Source organism: Thalia democratica, chromosome 6 (genome assembly GCF_965202585.1).
Source record: "Thalia democratica chromosome 6, ktThaDemo2.hap1.1, whole genome shotgun sequence".
Classification (NCBI taxonomy): Eukaryota; Metazoa; Chordata; class Thaliacea; order Salpida; family Salpidae; genus Thalia; species Thalia democratica.
In genome coordinates this window covers 21247396-21266744 of record NC_139170.1, presented here as the reverse complement: position 1 = coordinate 21266744, position 19349 = coordinate 21247396, and the positions used below count along the sequence as shown (strand labels likewise).

The following is a 19349-nucleotide window of genomic DNA, read 5'->3' as shown; positions in this document are numbered from 1 at the left end:
TGTTATTAATTCAACCTACTGATCAACGTCCCCAACTACATCTTGACGTTGATCATGCAGTAACGAAAAAAACAAAAAAAAAAAAACTACTTAACATTGAACACTTAAAGAAATTTCTGAACAATAAGATGTAAAAAACGACTAAACATTTTATTTGGTTTTTTATTTTTCTTTTATTTCTAGGGTTCGTGCGCGAAATTTTTTTCATTTAGCCTGACTGGGACCAATTTAGTCTGACATTTTTTCAAAGCAAGGAAAATCCCCTTTAGAAGTCATTTTAGATATTGAGGGGTCTTAATTAGTACTAATGTAGTCTCAGACTTCAACTAGCTTTATCTCAAAAACATTTTGAGCTTTAAAAATCTGCAAAAACCAACTCATAACTTAGTTACAACTCAATAAAATAAGACTATATAGTGAAAAAGGTGACTAACCCCCCTATGCCCTTAACATAACAAATTCAGTGATAAGTTTTAAAATAAGTGTTATATCTAATACTAATGTAAAAGTTTAATACATACTAATAAAAAAATTGTTCAATTTAATTAAGCACTAAGTAAATACATTATAACCAGAAGATTTTTAACATAACGACGTGCATTGTCGTGTATTATTAGAATTTCAAATGAAACGCTTACACGAGTATTGAAATTAAAACAAACAGCTAAGTTGTTGAACTAAACGCTAATGTTTAAACTGTTTTTTTTTATGAATTTTCATAATTATGACGTATATAATCTACTCAAAACAAAATAATGAAGATTCTTAAAAAATTTTTAGAGATTAAACAAAAGGTTTTAAGCATTTATCTTTACAAATACTGACTGATTTTGTCTTTAATAATAAATCATTATTTAGAAATAAATTCACATCTTAATTTGATCTTAAAAAGATTTCTCAGTTCATTTAAATCAAAAATTTTGAAGCATTTAAACTGAGAAAAACCGAGATTCTCAAATTTATAAATAAAAAAACTGATTTAACCTGACTTAGCCTGATTTAGCCTGATGCGCACGAACCCTGATTTTTTTTTAAACAACTCAACATTGAACACTTAAAGAAATTTCTAAACAATAAGATGTAAAATACAACTGAACATTTTTATTTGATTTTTTATTTTATATATTTTTAAAATTTTTTTTTTTAAACAACTCAACATTGAACATTTTAAGTTAATAATAATGTTAATAAATAAACAATAACCCACAATTTACAAATACTATTAATATAGTTATAAATAAAAATTTGGAACTTTGAACTGTGGAACCACTGTTGAAAAATTTTGTTGAGTCCTTGAATTCATCTGAAAAACACTACAAAAAATACTAATAAGTAATCAAAATTAAAATATTCACACAACAAATTTGATTTTGGAATTGGCCTGTTTATAAATAAATATACAATAATATAATGTAAATAAACAAACGTGTTTTGTATAGTAACTGTCTTTGATTATCAATTTTATTTTTTATATAAGTTTAATAATAATATCTTTTAATAGACTCAATATCAGTTAATACTTGACAGTTACTAAATTATCTAACTAAACTTATCTAAACAACAGAATTAGGGGAATTTCCTAAACGATTAAAGTGAAATAAGAGGAGAAACAAGCAAAATAATATATATTACACTATCATTTGCCTTGGCCATTTCCTAGATAAAAAATTTATAAAAGGAAAAAAAAAAGAATAATAGTGTGGATTACAACAAATTTAATTAACTATTTTTTATCTTTTTTATCATGCTTTTAAGTTTTAGCAAATCCAGTCCTTGATTAAGGCCAAATCGTAAAAGATATTAACATTATTTATAAAATAAACATTTAAAAGTTTAAATAACATGCAAACTAAGGGAAAAATTAAATTAAAAAAATAATATTTATTTTTGGTTCCAAGGCCATGATAATGAAAAAAAAACCTTTATTTTTGGAGTGACCCCATGAAATAATTCAAACCCCAAACCAAATATTCTTTTTTTAATTAAAGACTGGATGTATAGTACGTTCTCTAAAAAAAAAATATTAGATAGCCTTTAAGATAAGGAAAATAATTGACATTAAAGTTTGATGTTTTTTTTTTGAAAAATTAATAAATTTGCCTATAAAATTAACTTTATGCTCGTGTTTAGTAATTGGATGTGATCAATCTTTTTCTAAATTTTTTAAAAATGCCATAAATTATGCTGACTAAGCAAATATGCAATATAGCTTTTTTCAATGAGGTAAAATCATTCAACCGTATTAATTGATGCTAACAGCGAAACAGTCTTACATAACATAAAATTTTATGAGTGAACCAATAAAATCTTTTAATATTAGAACTTATAAACAGTAGTAACGGTGACACAGTTAATAGCACATAAATAAATAAAATTGATGTTAGCCTAATCTAAGAATGTGATAATAATGTGTATATTACAGTATTTTAAGTCCATTTGTTTAGTTGAAGTATTCACTATTTATAAAAGATATTTAATTAATATATATCCCTTTTTAAAAGCTTAAAGTATATACTAAAATATTTTTTTATTGGAAAAAATGGTAATTTCCTAGGATGATTTCGCACCAATATCAAAGCAAAAATATTTTACACTTTTTAATTTTACATTCTGATAAGACAAGTATAGAGTTGAATAGCTCAAAATCTAAACTATACCATAATCATTGATACCTTAAGGTAAATAAAACGAATTTTTGATTAAAAAAAGCTACCGATCGAGGGTAAGGGTTAGGGGTAACAGTGATAGTAAAGATAAAAATAACTATTAGAAATTATTTTTAAATATAAAACTGAAAGGTAAATTAATTTAAAATCAAAACAAACTACCGATCATGAATAAGGGTTAGGATAGCAGTGGTAGTAAAATAAAAAACTAATAAAAAATATTAAAAAAAAAAAATTGAAAAATAAATTAATAAAAAAAAATAGCTACCAATCAGGAGTAAGGGTTAAGGGTAGCAGTGATAATAAAAAAAACTGATAAAAACTATTAATTCAATATTATACTTGTCTTATCAGAGTATAAAATTAGAAAGTGTAAAATATTTTTGCTTTGATATTGGTGCAAAAATCATCCTGGGAAATTACTGGAAAAATTTAATTATTGATAGTTATAAATTAAATACTTTTATATGTACTCTATTCTGTCAAAGTTTCATTTTTTGTGTTTATTCAAAAAAAAAAAAAATAACGCTCACAACTAAGGGTCGATGGGTTGGTGTGGAGAAAAACCTTTCGGTCATGAGCTGCACACCATTTACTTGTATTGTGACTAGTAAATTGAGCTAACTTAAAAGTAATAATGAAATAATAAAAACAAAAAACTTCAAAAGTATTTATATATACATTAAAAATTTCCTTTTTGTTTTTTAAAGTTTAAACACGGTAAGCACCCTTTTTTAACCCATTACTGCCAATATTTACCATGGAAACCATAGTCTACCATGGGCTTCATACTGTCTTCTCCCCTAGTTTTCGATTTTTATGATCATGTACATTCACATTTTTCTTGTTGCCCTCCCTACAAGAGCAACCACAAAAATGCAACAAATATCTTAAAATTAAATAAGAGGGAAGAATTAGTAATGTCAGTATACGTAAAATTTTTAGTATAGTCATAAAACTGTAAGAGCACCATGTATAACATGTAAGCTAACTTATAGTTAATACTTGGGTTTTTATTTAACACCTAGTATTAAATTTTCTTTACAAAATTGATTGACCCCTCCCTATAATAGCCTTAGTAACAGTTTGTTAGTTTCTTTGCTCATACAATTTAAATTTACCTTTATAAAATCATTTGAACTGTATTGATATAAAAAAGATGGAGGAGATTGATTTTTACTGAGTTTTAAAAGTTCAAAAAAAATTTTACATACCCTCTCCCCTTTGTACTTTACATAAAATTATAAATAAATAAAGTTTAGATAAAAAGCCTTTTTATTAATTTTTAAAACCTTTCTAAAACCCAGTGCCCACATTGTTTCTGTTTTTAAATCAAATTTATATTTTTTATTAGGAAAAGTCAAATTAAAGTGGAAGAACTTAAACATTATAATTAGTATTATTAAAATTTCAGTAAGGTAATTTAAATTAGCCCTGCTATATATGAGCAGAGCTAATGTGATTCCTCTACTATTTTATTTAAACAATTTTTAGAGAAATAAAAAACTTGGACTTAAAACTTTTTGAGTCTAAAGTGAGTACTAAGTTTTTTTTATGAATCTGGAACCACTCTTATGCTTTTTGAACCCTTTATCAAATTTTTTTTTTAGATTTCAATATATTTATGAACACTAAAATTATATACCATAAGATATTTTTCACAGAATAAAAAATTGCTAATTAATTTTGTTTAAAAAGTTTTTTTCAAAACTTTCAAAAAATTTTCATTGGTGATTTTCTCTAGATTAAAAAAAAAAAACTAAATTAGGTCATTTCTTAGTTTTTTAATAAATTGACCTCATATTTTCAGGAAGTGATTCATTTTTTAGTCGTAAAGATCCTATTTTAACAGTCCGAAAAAAAAAAAGAAACTTTTTACCAAACAAGTTAACACTAATCAATTTATTATATTTTTCAAGGCCATTGTGAGTATGATTTTTTTTACAAAATATAAAGTTGACTTTTCTTTGAAAGTTTAAAATATATACTATAAGATAATATTTATAAAAAAGAATTATTTTAGTTCAATTTTATAGTTTTATTTTCTCTATTAAAATTATATGAAACATAAAAGTAGTACTCTAATTATGTAAAAAAAAGACTAATTTTCTAAAAAAAAAAATCCCCTTCCCTCACCCCCCTATGCCCTTAATATTTTAAGTGATAAACCAAAATTATTTAATTGTTAATCTAAATTTGACACTGCTTAGAATATTTTAAGCTTGTAGATGCTGATAGTTTAAAACGTTTTATTTCAAAAAAAATTATATAAAGATAGTTTTTTATTAAATCCTTCTATAAAAAACCCATTGAACTTTTCATCTTTATTCATCTTTTTTCTCTTATCTCAATAACTAAAGAATATTGAAGTTTAAGTAAACATTTTTGGCTGCCTAACTTAAATTTCCCAACCCATGGTCTTACATGTAATATAGTTTTCTTTTAGAAAAGATCTATGTTTTTTTCAAGATGTTTTTCAAAATTTTCAAATAAGTTTGAACTACAGTAAAAATAAGTTTGAAGCTAATTTTATACACTATACTTTAATAACATGTTTTACATTTATCAAAAACTTAAGGGCATAATGTGATGGAATAAAAAAAAAATATGCTGATGCCAGAATTCGAAGTTTTGACCACTCTTCGATTAAGCATTATATTCTACCGCCTTAACCGCTCAGCTATTTTGGCTTGATTAAATCTCTACTTTTGCAGTTATAAATGTAATAAGTTGAACAACTTAAAACAAATTTTTGCATTGCTCTTTATACTTAGTTTATAATTAAATAAATATTTAATTATATAGTTAACTATGTACATTTTTTGTTATTTATGGTGATTTAAAAAAAACTAAAACAAATAAGTTAACTAACAATTATTATTTTTTAATAGGAAATCTAATTATAAGTAGTATTCCTTTTATTTGAGTTGTTATACCGAAAAAAAAGCCTAATATATTAACTTAGACTTACAAAATGCTAAACAACTTTGTCTCTTACACTCTTTATGTCTACTTTGTATGGATCTAACAAAATTTACTGTTTTTTTTCAAGTACCCACTTATTTAATTTTACATTAGTTCAAACAAAAAGATTTCCTCTTTTTTTATACAAAAACAAAAGATGGTTAGAGTAGAGCCATCAAAAAAATCACTGTCTACAGTCTTTTACAAACACTTTGATAGGTATTTCGTTTATTAAAAAATAAACATTGTCAAATCTTATTCAAATATTTTTCAATAAGCGAAAATATTTTCAAGTGTTAGTAAAAGCTTTTTATCTAAAAGTTTATTTATTGCCAGTTTTTATATTATCCTGCTTAACTTACATTTTCAAATATTTTTTCTTATGTTTTACAAACATCTGTTTAAGACGTTTCAAAGTTTTTTTGTATTTTTTTACCAAAAAGTTTGTTCATTGAATGGTTTATTTTAAAAACTGTTAAACTTTAATAATTATTTAATAATTTTTTTTAAGTTGGTTATACTGAAATTTAGGATATTATAGATATTTTATAAAGAGTTATTTTCTAAACATTTAATTTACTGAATTGGAACAATGTTTGTACATAAATATACGCTGTATATAAAAGAAATATTTATTTTGATTTAGATATTTAGATAGGGTTATAAAAAGACAATAAACAGACTATAAACATTTAGACTTTAAGTAAAAAATAAGTATAGCATAGCTTAAAAAAGTTTATAAACTCGGTAACATACAGCTTTTTTTATTAATTATAAATAAATATTATTACCTTTCTTTTATTTTTTTTAATCTATCGTAAACTTAACATGATTGATGAAATTTTATTTTGTAGAATTTTACGTTGTTTTTATTTTGTACCTTATTAAATTTATTTATAAGTAATTAAATTATCATGTTATATACAAAACATAAGAAATGCACTTAATTTTACATAACGTATGTTATCGAAGTTTTTATACTTTCTAATCCTTACTTTTTATTACTTACTTTCTATTTGTAATTATTTAAATTACATTTTAGAAATTATAATCTATATTAAAGGTTTATATCTAACTAATTTAGATTTTATAAAATACTAGTAAAACTTATTTTTACTTCAAAAGTTACGTTTTAAAAATAGTTGTATATATAAAATTATGATTTATAATAAAAAAATTAAACACAAGTAGCTAGTTTAAACATTTGCATATTTCCTTAAATAAGATTTTAATAAATAATTATATGACTAAATAATTAAATAACAACTAAATCTAAAGAATTCATTAAATTAATAACGATAGTAATGTTTTATATTACAATATTTTTTTTCTTAAGGTTATTTACTTCCTTTCATATGGTTTACGTCTTTACGATCTTATGGTTATTATTCTTTGCTATTGCATTCTTTATTTCACAGTTTGTCCTGCTTTTAAAATTAAGAAAAAAAATTCAAATTAGGGGATGTTCGGTGAAAACTGATCACATTCTTAGTAATCAGTTTAGGGAACTATTCTTAATTTTTTGTTACTACAAGTGCCAAAGTCTGTAATGCATACAGATTAACAAATTATTTTTTTTATATAGAAGTTAAAACATCAGTATTATTCTTCCCTCTACAACAGGGGATTACGCGGGCTGCAGTTTATAGTAAGTTATTGTAGTAAATAATACCAAAGTACTATTTAAATCAAAAAGTGGGGCAAAATAAGCTATAAAACAGCACTAGTAATGAGTAATTACTTAAATTAAACCCTATTTGTAAATTTTCACCACCAAAACTTTTTTTAAATTGTTTTAGAAAAGAATGTTTTTAGCTGAAATGCACCTTGCTGGCCGCAGATTTTGTCTTCAAGGGTCGCATTTGGCCTGCTGACCGCAGTTTGCCGACCCCTGCTCTACAACAATAAACCATTTAAAAATTATTAACCATAATTAAATTTAAAAAATGATATTTTAAATATCATATTCACATCTCAAAATATATTTATGTTTCAAGTTGATAGTTTGGTGCTTATAGTAGACATTATTGCCAAATGTACATTATACTCAGGCTTACTTAAGGGCAAAGTAGTTTTTAATGCTAGTTTTAATTTTTATAAACTTGGTAAAATTCAAGTTGAAATTGAAATTAAATTGAGTTGATTAATTTTAGTTAACTTATATTTTACATTTTATTTAAAAATTTATACAGGGTTAATTTCCGTGGTTATGTAGAGTTTACAGTTGATTTGTGAGCCAATTATAATATAAAAGTTATAAGTTTCATTTGAATACTTGAACTTTGATGATAGCATAAACAGTTTAGATTAAAAGTTAGTTTTACTAAGTCATACTATATTGTAGGTGATAGGGTAGCCAAGAATTATTTTATCTTAGTTCAAAAATTTGTAACTAATAAAAGATGTGTACTAAAATAAGTACTTAATGAAAGATTGAGATCTTAATTGGCTAAGATTTTTTTCTGGCTAAGATTTAAAAAAAGTCTGAAAACGTCTGCTTGAATAACTTCATCGCGGCTAATGTTGGCTAAAGTAAAAACTGGCTAATGTTGGCTAAAGTAAAAACTGGCTAATGTTGGCTAAAGTAAAAACTGGCTAATTTTGGCTAAAGTAAGAATTCGAATAAGAATTCGAATAAGAATAAACTAAAAAAACAAAATAAAAATTAATAAACTCAAGTTCAAAAGTTAACAAAAAAAAAAACAAAATCAAAAAAATTAAGAAAATACTCTTGATTGTTAATATTTATTAAACAAAAAAAAAACGCTTATAAAGTATGTTTTAAGAATCTCTTACATAAATCAAAAATCTTTAAGATATCGAGTAATACATCATCATACTACAATACATTTTTTTACAATATACTTAAAAAGCTAATAACAATTTAAATTAATTAGAATAATAATAAAAACGTTATAGTCACGTACAAATTAAATGAAAAACCTTATATTTAAACTGCGCGTTATTTGTAAAAGTATTTGTTTTAGAGCTTAACACTATTCTTGCATAAAAATCTCCACAGTTAAACACAAATTTATTTAAAACTTTATACAAATATGTTGGATTAAAAAAATTAGAATTTTAAACAAATCACTTTTATATATTAGCTAAAGTTGGCAAAAGTATAAACTTTCAATAAAAATAAAACATTAATAACATTTTATTTATAAAACTAATCAGTTTAATTTGAAAGATGTTATTACTCAATGTAAACCTCAGTGAAAGAGGTAATCATGATGTTAAAAATAGAGAGAGTAGCTCTTTAACGCTGTATCCTAAAATGGTTTGGAATTTGAAATATCAGCAGAACAACAACCTAGAAAATATTATATTTTAAGTTGGTGAAACAGAATATAATTTGGTAAAGAATTTTAATAAGTAAAATAAATAAGTAATATGTATTAGAATTTTAATTTAAAACAATAAATTAAACTAATATAATTTATATACATTTAAAGTACCGTAACAGTAAAATTATAATTAATTTATACTGTTAAAAAAAAAAACTTTATAATAGTCTCATAACCGAAACAGAATAACTCTAGACCATTTCAAACGTTACATTAAAAGAGTTAAAAAAGTACTAAGAGAATAAAAGATAGACTATGTCCTTGCCATAATCATAACTTTAACAGTTTTATTTAAAATCTTGTCAAACTTTGTAAAATTCTTTTTAAATGTTAACAAAACAACCCATTTAAACTAAATTTGTATATATCATGTACTTAAAAAGTTATGGTCTTTTTAAAATTACCTTTTTTACGTGAATGATCTGCTATTAAACTTAGCGCTGTAACAAAAAGCATATATTTAAGAACTTAACACTTTGTTTCTAGGGTTCATAACTTCTATGTTTTTACTTGAAATCTTGTCAAACTTTGTAAAATCCTTTTTAAATGTTAAGAAAACAACCCATTTAAACAAAACTTGTATATATCATGTACTTAAAAAGTTATGGTCTTTTTAAAATTACCTTTTTTACGTTAATGATCTGCTATTAAACTTAGCGCTGTAACAAAAAGCATATATTTAAGAACTTAACACTTTGTTTCTAGGGTTCATAACTTCTATGTTTTTACTTGAAATGTTGTCAAACTTTGTAAAATCCTTTTTAAATGTTAACAAAACAACCCATTTAAACAAAATTTGTATATATCATGTACTTAAAAAGTTATGGTCTTTTTAAAATTACCTTTTTACGTGAATGATCTGCTATTAAACTTAGCGTTGTAACAAAAAGCATATATTTAAGAACTTAACACTTTGTTTCTAGGGTTCATAACTTCTATGTTTTTACTTGAAATGTTGTTAAACTTTGTAAAATCCTTTTTAAATGTTAAAAAATAACCCATTTAAACAAATTTGTATATATCATGTACTTAAAAAGTTATGGTCTTTTTAAAATTACCTTTTTTACGTGAATGATCTGCTATTAAACTTAGCGCTGTAACAAAAAGCATATATTTAAGAACTTAACACTTTGTTTCTAGGGTTCATAACTTCTATGTTTTTACTTGAAATATTGTCAATTTTTGTAAAATCATTTTTAAATGTTAACAACCTTTTTCACATGAATGATCTGCGTTTAAAACTTAGCTCTGTTTGCATAAATAGTAGTTTTAGAACTTTAATTTTTTGTATATCATGTAACATTATTGATTATTTTGAATAACCTTTGTATTTTTATCTAGCTTTGCAAAGTCTTTCATTAATAAAATAATACTTTTATAGAACACTCTTTGAGAAGTTTTTTTTTCATTTAAAACACAAAACTAAAAACACAAAATTGCAAAAAACTCTTGATCATCAATCAAATAAACATAGATTACTATAAACCTGATACAAACTTTAAGTTATAATTTATGCTATTTAAACGAAATAAAAAACAGAAAAATGTTTAAAAATAGTACTATCTTCTCGTTTTGCACATATTGCAAATCCACTTTTTAGTCCTAGGTGGGTTCTTTCTTAAACCTAAGCATTCAAAATGAAACCAACGCTTACATTCTTTTCTTTCGCAGAAGATCTTAATGTAATTTCAATATTAAATAACCAGAGTATATTGTATACATTTATTTATAATACCAAAAAATAAGTTATCGGCATGTTTACTGCAGTTTTAAAGTGTTGAACAAATAATCAAAACAATAAGGTTGATTATTAGCAAGTTTTTAAGCAAAATAAAATTACACATTTTGAATATCAAATTAAGTTGAATAAACTTAGGGACCTCCTTTAAAAAACAACTTCTGTGTAAGCTAACTTTTTTAGCAAGAAAACAACAGCAGTAGATATTTGTTGAACCGCAGTAAACGTATCGTAAGGTTATTGATATTTTTTAATTAAATATTATTCTATGCTTTTCATAGACAACTTTTATATTTGTCAAAAAATTATCAATTTCTTTATTTTAATAATAAAGCTTAACAAAAACTACCCAAGTGTCTGTTTATAAATTTTTTAACTTTTTGCTTTCTTCGACAGTTTTTCTTCCACAATCAAAACAAACATTTCTGTCCTATAGAGAGTTTGACGGTCCACCGCATAACAAAATATCAAAGGCGACTTCTTGTCTGTACTCTCTAGAGTTTTCGAAAACTTGCAATTGCCCAGTCTCTTCATTTTTCATAAGTTGCTGGGCGTACTAAGTATAATAATTGAAATCGTTTTAATATATATAATACTTTTTTGTCACGTTTAATATATGTAGAAGACTCACTTTCAATATAGCTAATTCAGAGTCATTAACTCTATCCTTAGGCAAGTATTCTTGATGAAACGTTTTTCTGATTATGTTTTTGATGCCAACTAAATCTCCTATATACTTTCTTCTTTCCTCGTTTGGTTCTTCGTTAGCAAAAGGATTGAGAATGGTTAAAGACTTCAGGTTTTTGTTGACATACTGTAAAATTTTGCAAAACTATTAGCGTAAATAAAGTTTTTAATTTAGAATACAAATTATTAGCTGAAAAACAAAAGTTTCTTAATTTGAATAAGTGTCAAAATACTTACAATTATTCTTGGTATTCTGCTTCTTACAAGAATGATTATTTTTTTGGCCTTGAGCATTTGTTCTATTTGTTTTACATGTAGACTACTCAGTACAGTTTTCTTTTCAATTTGTTTTTCATGAACCACTATCACACATGTATCTAAAAAATTATTTTTTAAGGTTAATTTTAGTTAAAATTTTTGTAACATGTTTAAGTTATTTCGAAATTATAGTTAACCTGGACTTTTATAGTTTTTCAGAAAATATTCTGTAACAATAGGTGATACTTTGTTTGGGTTCTTTATAGATAAAAAGTCGTAATGCCTAAGAATTGTGTCACAATTAACATTGGTACTGGCAATGACTCTCGATCCTTCGCATTTCCACAAGTGCTCTCTCTGAAATTAAAATTTATTTCAATATTAGCTTCTAAAATGTTGTTTATAACGACTTACATCTTTGAATGTTTGGCACATCTTTGCTTCGTTGGATTTGTTTTTTTCGCCTTCTTGTAGCTCAGCCTCTATCAGCTGTTTGTTTTTAAGGTAGTAAAATGTTTTAAAAAGAATTCAGTTACAATAAATTTCACTGCTTTAACATACCTGATGATCTTGATTCCAGTAAGACGTAATTAACTTTGCATTTGGATTAGCTTTTTTCCAGGCAAAGGTAATACCGTCTTCAGCTACGGCTGGGTGATCAGCTTCTAGTATTTTCTCGTCTTCTGAGTCAGTTTCATCGTATACTTTATGATTGTCTTTATAAACCAGTTGATTTAGTCTAAAATGTTAATAAAAATTAAAAAAACAACTGAAAGCGTGTTTATTTACTAAAAATACCAAAGCTACTTAGTGATTTAAAGAGCGAAATCTAAGAAATCTACATAAAGAAAGTAGCTACTGCCATAATAATAAAAAGTATACGTATTTTGTTAAAGATATATCATTGTTGTTGTAAACTACCTGTACCGATCATTTGTCGCTCTTAAAAATGCTCCTACTTCCTATACATTTCTTCTTTTGGTGAAGTCATTTCTTGCATCTTCTTCTAACTTGGGATCACGCAGCTGGTATCTTTTCAAAGAAGAAAAATGGGCTTCTACAGCTTGGTTATTCTGGAATGATTTTTGATTCATTATGAAGCAATTTTTATATACATTGTATATACAAATATATACAAATTTTGTTTAAATGGGTTGTTTTCTTAACATTTAAAAAGGATTTTACAAAGTTTGACAAGATTTCAAGTAAAAACATAGAAATTATGAACCCTAGAAACAAAGTGTTAAGTTCTTAAATATATGCTTTTTGTTACAGCGCTAAGTTTAATAGCAGATCATTCACGTAAAAAAGGTAATTTTAAAAAGACCATAACTTTTTAAGTACATGATATATACAAATTTGTTTAAATGGGTTATTTTTTAACATTTAAAAAGGATTTTACAAAGTTTAACAACATTTCAAGTAAAAACATAGAAGTTATGAACCCTAGAAACAAAGTGTTAAGTTCTTAAATATATGCTTTTTGTTACAACGCGAAGTTTAATAGCAGATCATTCACGTAAAAAGGTAATTTTAAAAAGACCATAACTTTTTAAGTACAATATATATACAAATTTAGTTTAAATGGGTTGTTTTCTTAACATTTAAAAAGGATTTTACAAAGTTTGACAAGATTTCAAGTAAAAACATAGAAGTTATGAACCCTAGAAACAAAGTGTTAAGTTCTTAAATATATGCTTTTTGTTACAGCGCTAAGTTTAATAGCAGATCATTCACAGAAAAAAGGTAATTTTAAAAAGACCATAACTTTTTAAGTACAATATATATACAAATTTAGTTTAAATGGGTTGTTTTGTTAACATTTAAAAAGGATTTTACAAAGTTTGACAAGATTTCAAGTAAAAACATAGAAGTTATGAACCCTAGAAACAAAGTGTTAAGTTCTTAAATATATGCTTTTTGTTACAGCGCTAAGTTTAATAGCAGATCATTTACGTAAAAAAGGTAATTTTAAAAAGACCATAACTTTTTAAGTACATGATATATACAAATTTGTTTAAATGGGTTATTTTTTAACATTTAAAAAGGATTTTACAAAGTTTAACAACATTTCAAGTAAAAACATAGAAGTTATGAACCCTAGAAACAAAGTGTTAAGTTCTTAAATATATGCTTTTTGTTACAACGCTAAGTTTAATAGCAGATCATTCACGTAAAAAGGTAATTTTAAAAAGACCATAACTTTTTAAGTACATGATATATACAAATTTAGTTTAAATGGGTTGTTTTGTTAACATTTAAAAAGGATTTTACAAAGTTTGACAACATTTCAAGTAAAAACATAGAAGTTATGAACCCTAGAAACAAAGTGTTAAGTTCTTAAATATATGCTTTTTGTTACAGCGCTAAGTTTAATAGCAGATCATTCACGTAAAAAAGGTAATTTTAAAAAGACCATAACTTTTTAAGTACAATATATATACAAATTTAGTTTAAATGGGTTGTTTTGTTAACATTTAAAAACGATTTTACAAAGTTTGACAAGATTTCAAGTAAAAACATAGAAGTTATGAACCCTAGAAACAAATTGTTAAGTTCTTAAATATATGCTTTTTGTTACAGCGCTAAGTTTAATAGCAGATCATTCACGTAAAAAGGTAATTTTAAAAACACCATAACTTTTTAAGTACAATATATATACAAATTTAGTTTAAATGGGTTGTTTTGTTAACATTTAAAAACGATTTTACAAAGTTTGACAAGATTTCAAGTAAAAACATAGAAGTTATGAACGTTGGAAAAACAGTGTTAAGCTCTTAAAAATATGCTTTTTCTTACAGCGCCAAGTTTAAACGCAGATCATTCATGTAAAAAAGGTAATTTTAAAAAGACTATAACTATTTAAGTACAACATATGAAAACATTTTGTTTCTTTGGTAAAGTTAGGTAACATTTAAGAACGATTTTACATAGTTTAACAAGATTTCAAGTATAACTGTGGAAGTTATGATAATGGCAAGGACAGTGTTTAGTTCTTGAACAAATTCTTTTTAATACAGCACTAAGTTTTAAACGCAGATTATTCATGTAACAAAGGTAATTTAAATAACATATTTTCCAAAATCGCTTTATAAATTATTCAAAATACTTTAAATAAAATATGCCCGCGATTAAATTTTAATTAAATTCGTCGAATTTAAATTTAAGGTTGTCAACGGCTGTACTGATCAGATAATGTAGTTTAAGTTTATGTAACAGTTATATATATTTTTAAAAAATTTTTAATGTTTACTTAAGATAGTTGTTAAATTGTTTAGAAACTAAATTATGTGTTCAGTTATACAAGATATAAAGAGATTTAAAACCTTAGCTTATAAAAGTTAGGTAATAAACGTTTATATCAAACAAAGGATACAAATATATGTAGCTTAATTTATAATAAATGGCGTATGGAAACAAATTATTTTTATTATTTTTACTTTGATATAACTAACCTATTAAATTTTAGAAAAAAAAAATTATTATCTTAAAATAGTAATTTGTATAAAGTTCTTACTTTTTAAACTCTACATGCAATAACAGTTTTATGCTTTAAAACATATACTTTTACAGATATCGCGAAGTTTTAATGTTAGATTTTTCATGTATAAGAGGTACTTTGTAAAATACTTTACTTTTTTTAATACTATTTTTAAATTCATCAATAGTGTATGACTCGATTGCCTCATATGCAAGGTTCTTAAAACAATTACTCGCGAAGTTTTAATAATAGAAATTTAATGTATAAAAGGTACTTCGTAAAATACTTTACTTTATTTATTACTATTTTTAAAATCGTCAATAGTGATATGACTTTTCTCAAAGCTTTTTTTAGTTTAATAAATAATAACCATCAACATATTTTTTTTTAATAAAGTTTAAAAACTTAAGTTTTTTTGTTTAGAATTTTTTAAAAATTGTTATGATTTAATTTTTTAGTTCGAGTTTTAGATTAGTTAAAACTGAGTTTTTTTATTTATGTTTTTTGCTTTTATTTTTTCATCAGTTTGTAAGCCTTTTTATTGTTACTTTAGCTTTTTATTAATTTTATTAATTTTTTTGAATCTTCGCCAGAAAAAAATCTTAGCCAAGTTTTACTTTAGCCAACATTAGCCGCGATGAAGTTATTCAAGCAGAACGTTTTCAGACTTTTTAAAAATCTTAGCCAGAAAAAAATCTTAGCCAATTAAGATCTCAATTAATGAAAGTGCATAACATAAATGCTTCTTTCTAAACATGCATACTAGAAATGCATATTTAATAAGAAGAAAGTACTCAAAAAAAAAAAAAACTAGAGGAAGGTAAACATCAGGCTAAATCAGTCAAAATTGTGAAATATCAGGCTAAATTTTTTTAAATTTGTGCACAAACCCTGTGGTTTGTTGTTGTTTTTTTGAAACCTAAGATAATTTTGGATATTTTTCCTACAGGTCTGGCTAGTTTTTATTACTTTATGTTTTTTCTGAGGACTATCACTTTTTAAGCTTGATTTTAAACAAACAAAAGTTTTTAAGGGCATGGGGGGGTTAACACCCTTTTTTAGTTTTTGATCTTATTTTATATAGTTTTTACTAAGCTACAAGATGCTTTTTACATATTTTAAAAATTCAAAATAACTTTTGAGATATAGCTGGTCAAAGTTAGAAGCAACAATAGGATCCTTATGGGAGGCGCAAACTAAAACGGCAAATAACTAGAAATCACTAAAAATCTATCTTTACATTTTTGAGGTAACTATCTCAAAATTTTAGGAAATGTTCCTTGATATATTTAGAAAATTCTGTCGGAAATAATTTTTGAAAAATTAATTGTTTTTTGTTGTTTATTTAGTGTATAGAATTTTTGTTTTTTAAGTTTTCAAAAATTCTTTCTAACATAATTTTCTAAATATATCAAGGAACATTTCCTAAAAATTTGAGGTAGTTATCTCAAAAAACGTAGGAGAAGATGGATTTTTAGTAAAATAGTCTATTTTTGCCGTTTTAGTTTGCACTTCCCATAAGGAAACTATTGTTAGCTCTGACTTTGACCAACTATTTCTCAAAAATTATTTTGAGTTTTTTAAACCTGTAAAAAGCATCTTGTAGCTTAGTAAAAACTATATAAAATAAGATCAAAAACCAAAAAAGGGTGTTTTAATCCCCCCCCCCCCCCCCCCCTATGCCCTTAAGTTTGACTATTACAGTTTTTTTTTTGTTCTCTAATTTTCTAAGTGTATTATATATGGGAATAGAGTCCTTGTAAAAAAAAATATTATATACATACTATTAGAAGACCTTTATTTTACAATAATATTTCCAAATTTACTGCTCATGTAGTTATAATTTTTTTTTATACATGCTACTGATTACTATTGATTTATTTTAAAGTATTCAAAATTACATTAACCTATTAAGTATTTATGACCTGCTAACACTTAATTTATTCAAAACTACACTCTAATTATATTCCAGTAAAAAATCTATTAATTAAAGTTTCACCATAAATATAATAAAAAAAGAAGTTATAGCAGTATATATTTTGAGCTAAGTGTATATTTTAATTTATAAGAAGTAAAAAAAAAGAAATAGTAATGAAGTTTGTGCAAATTTATATGCATTTTAAATTATAAATTATAAATTACATGTGTATTTGAAGTACTTGATGTTATATCAGTAAATCAGGGTCACCCAAACTAGGCCATTACAGAAATTACTTTTTCCCCTTGGGGGCCATTATAGAAATATAGGGGGCTATGAGCAGCAAAGGGGCCACTGGGGACTATGAATCATAATTTGAAACTTACACTAGATGTTATGGAATTTTTTTAGAAAATTAGAAGACCACGAGCCGTAAAAGGGGGAGCCACAAAGCCATTTGAAACTTACACTAGATACGTTGAAGTTTATGATGAAAAACAAAAAAAAAGTTTGTTTTAATGGTAGTTTTTGGAGAAATCTTGTTAAAGGTAGCCATAACTTTTTTAATTTCTCTTAGGCGTTTTGAAAAAAAAAGTTTAGGAAAACCTGCTATAGATCAACACATTTTTTATACCAGTAGTAAATAAAATAGATATATTTGGATAGTGTTGATTTTTTTTCCAAAATATACTAATAAAGTTTATTGATATAATTTCGTTTTGGTTTATTGTGCATAGTTAGATAAATTTTCTTAATTTTTAATAATACTTAGACTATTATATCAATAGTTTTTATAAATAGACTTTTTTTTAAATGTTTTGTTCTTATTTATTACTATTGAAAACTAAATCAAAGAAAACATTAGCATAAGTCTACTAGGCATGGGCTAAACCTGGACTTACTTGTGATGTGAGTCAAGCTCAAGTTAAAATAAAGACAATCATACCAATTTGATCATCAGACAACAAGCTTTTTTGGTCGTGACTGACTGACTGACAAATTTTAATAATAACAAAACCTAAGTCTCAGGATACCAAAAGCTTTTGGTCTGATGATTGAAGCGGCATGATTAAACCTTAAATTAAAAAGTTAAATGTAAACCCTTATTTATCTACATGCAAACTTTTTACAGAAAACCTATAAACTATCATTCGATTTATATTCAGTAGATAGTAGTTAATGCCAGAGATTATAATTTGCCTGTTTTGTGGTTTGCCTGGTACTGGCAAAACTTCAATTTGTTCAAAAATTCAACAAGTTGACAAAGAAAATGCATATTTACATGTTGAATATGATAGTTTGATAGGTAATATCAGTGATTTCTATAATGCAAGTTGGAAAGAAAGAAGAAATCAAGTACATGAATTGATTGAAGTATTAGTTGAAGGTCTTAAAAACAATAATACAATTAAAAAAAAAGAATGGAAATTGCTAAATTCAAATGAAATTATAAGTATTTACAAAACTGTAGAAAACATCAGAAGTAAAGGCAATAATAAAGTTTGTATACTTGTTGATGATAATATGTTTTTAAGTTCAATGAGGAAAGTTTATTTACAAACTGCAATAAAAAACCAAACTTGCTATCTTCAAGTTTATTTTAAAGGCAATTTTGACCTTTGTAAAGAAAGGTTAAAAAAGCGTACAACTAATATTGTTGATGAAACTACATGGCTTAAAATGAACTCTCAATTTGAAGTTCCTATCTTAAATAAATTTCAAATTGTTTTTCAAGATACTTGTGAACTAAATGAGTGTGTCAATGAAATAGTTTTATCCATCAACAAACAAAAACCTATAAAAAAACTAGAACAGCAGATTGAACAACAGTTTTTTGCAAATAACTGCAGACAGATAAATTCAGAAAACACTGCACATCAGTGTGATCTTATTCTAAGAAAAGTTATAAAAAGTCTATTTTCATGTTCAGATATGCATGTGAAAAACCTAATTGAGAAGATTGACAAAAGTAATATATCAAAAGCAAAAAAGAGAGTTCTATTTGAAATAAAATCTGGAAATTTTATTATTGATTTAGGATGTGAAGAAGAAAATACTGAGAACAAGTTAAAACAATTGTTGATAAATACTCTTAAAAGTTATTATAATAAGTCATAGTTTTAAATTCTATAAAATGTAGTACATTTTTCATAAAACAAGTAGTTCATACTTATAAAATAAAGTTTTATCTAGTTTAATGTGCAATAAGATTGTGAAATCTTATGTTGTTTGGAGTATTTTTTGTAGTTTTGAAAAGTTTGTTGTAATCTTTTCTTTGCGGTGATTA

At 24.8% G+C, this 19349-nt stretch overlaps 1 protein-coding gene across 1 annotated transcript; it reads left to right on the top strand.

Moving 5' to 3' along the window:
- Positions 1-18241: 18241 nt before the first annotated feature.
- Positions 18242-19247, top strand: LOC145838533 (uncharacterized). The gene has a single exon (XM_082946145.1). The coding sequence runs from the start codon at positions 18242-18244 to the stop codon at positions 19178-19180; it is 939 nt and encodes a 312-aa protein (XP_082802271.1). The 3' UTR covers positions 19181-19247.
- The last annotated feature ends 102 nt before the right edge of the window (positions 19248-19349 follow it).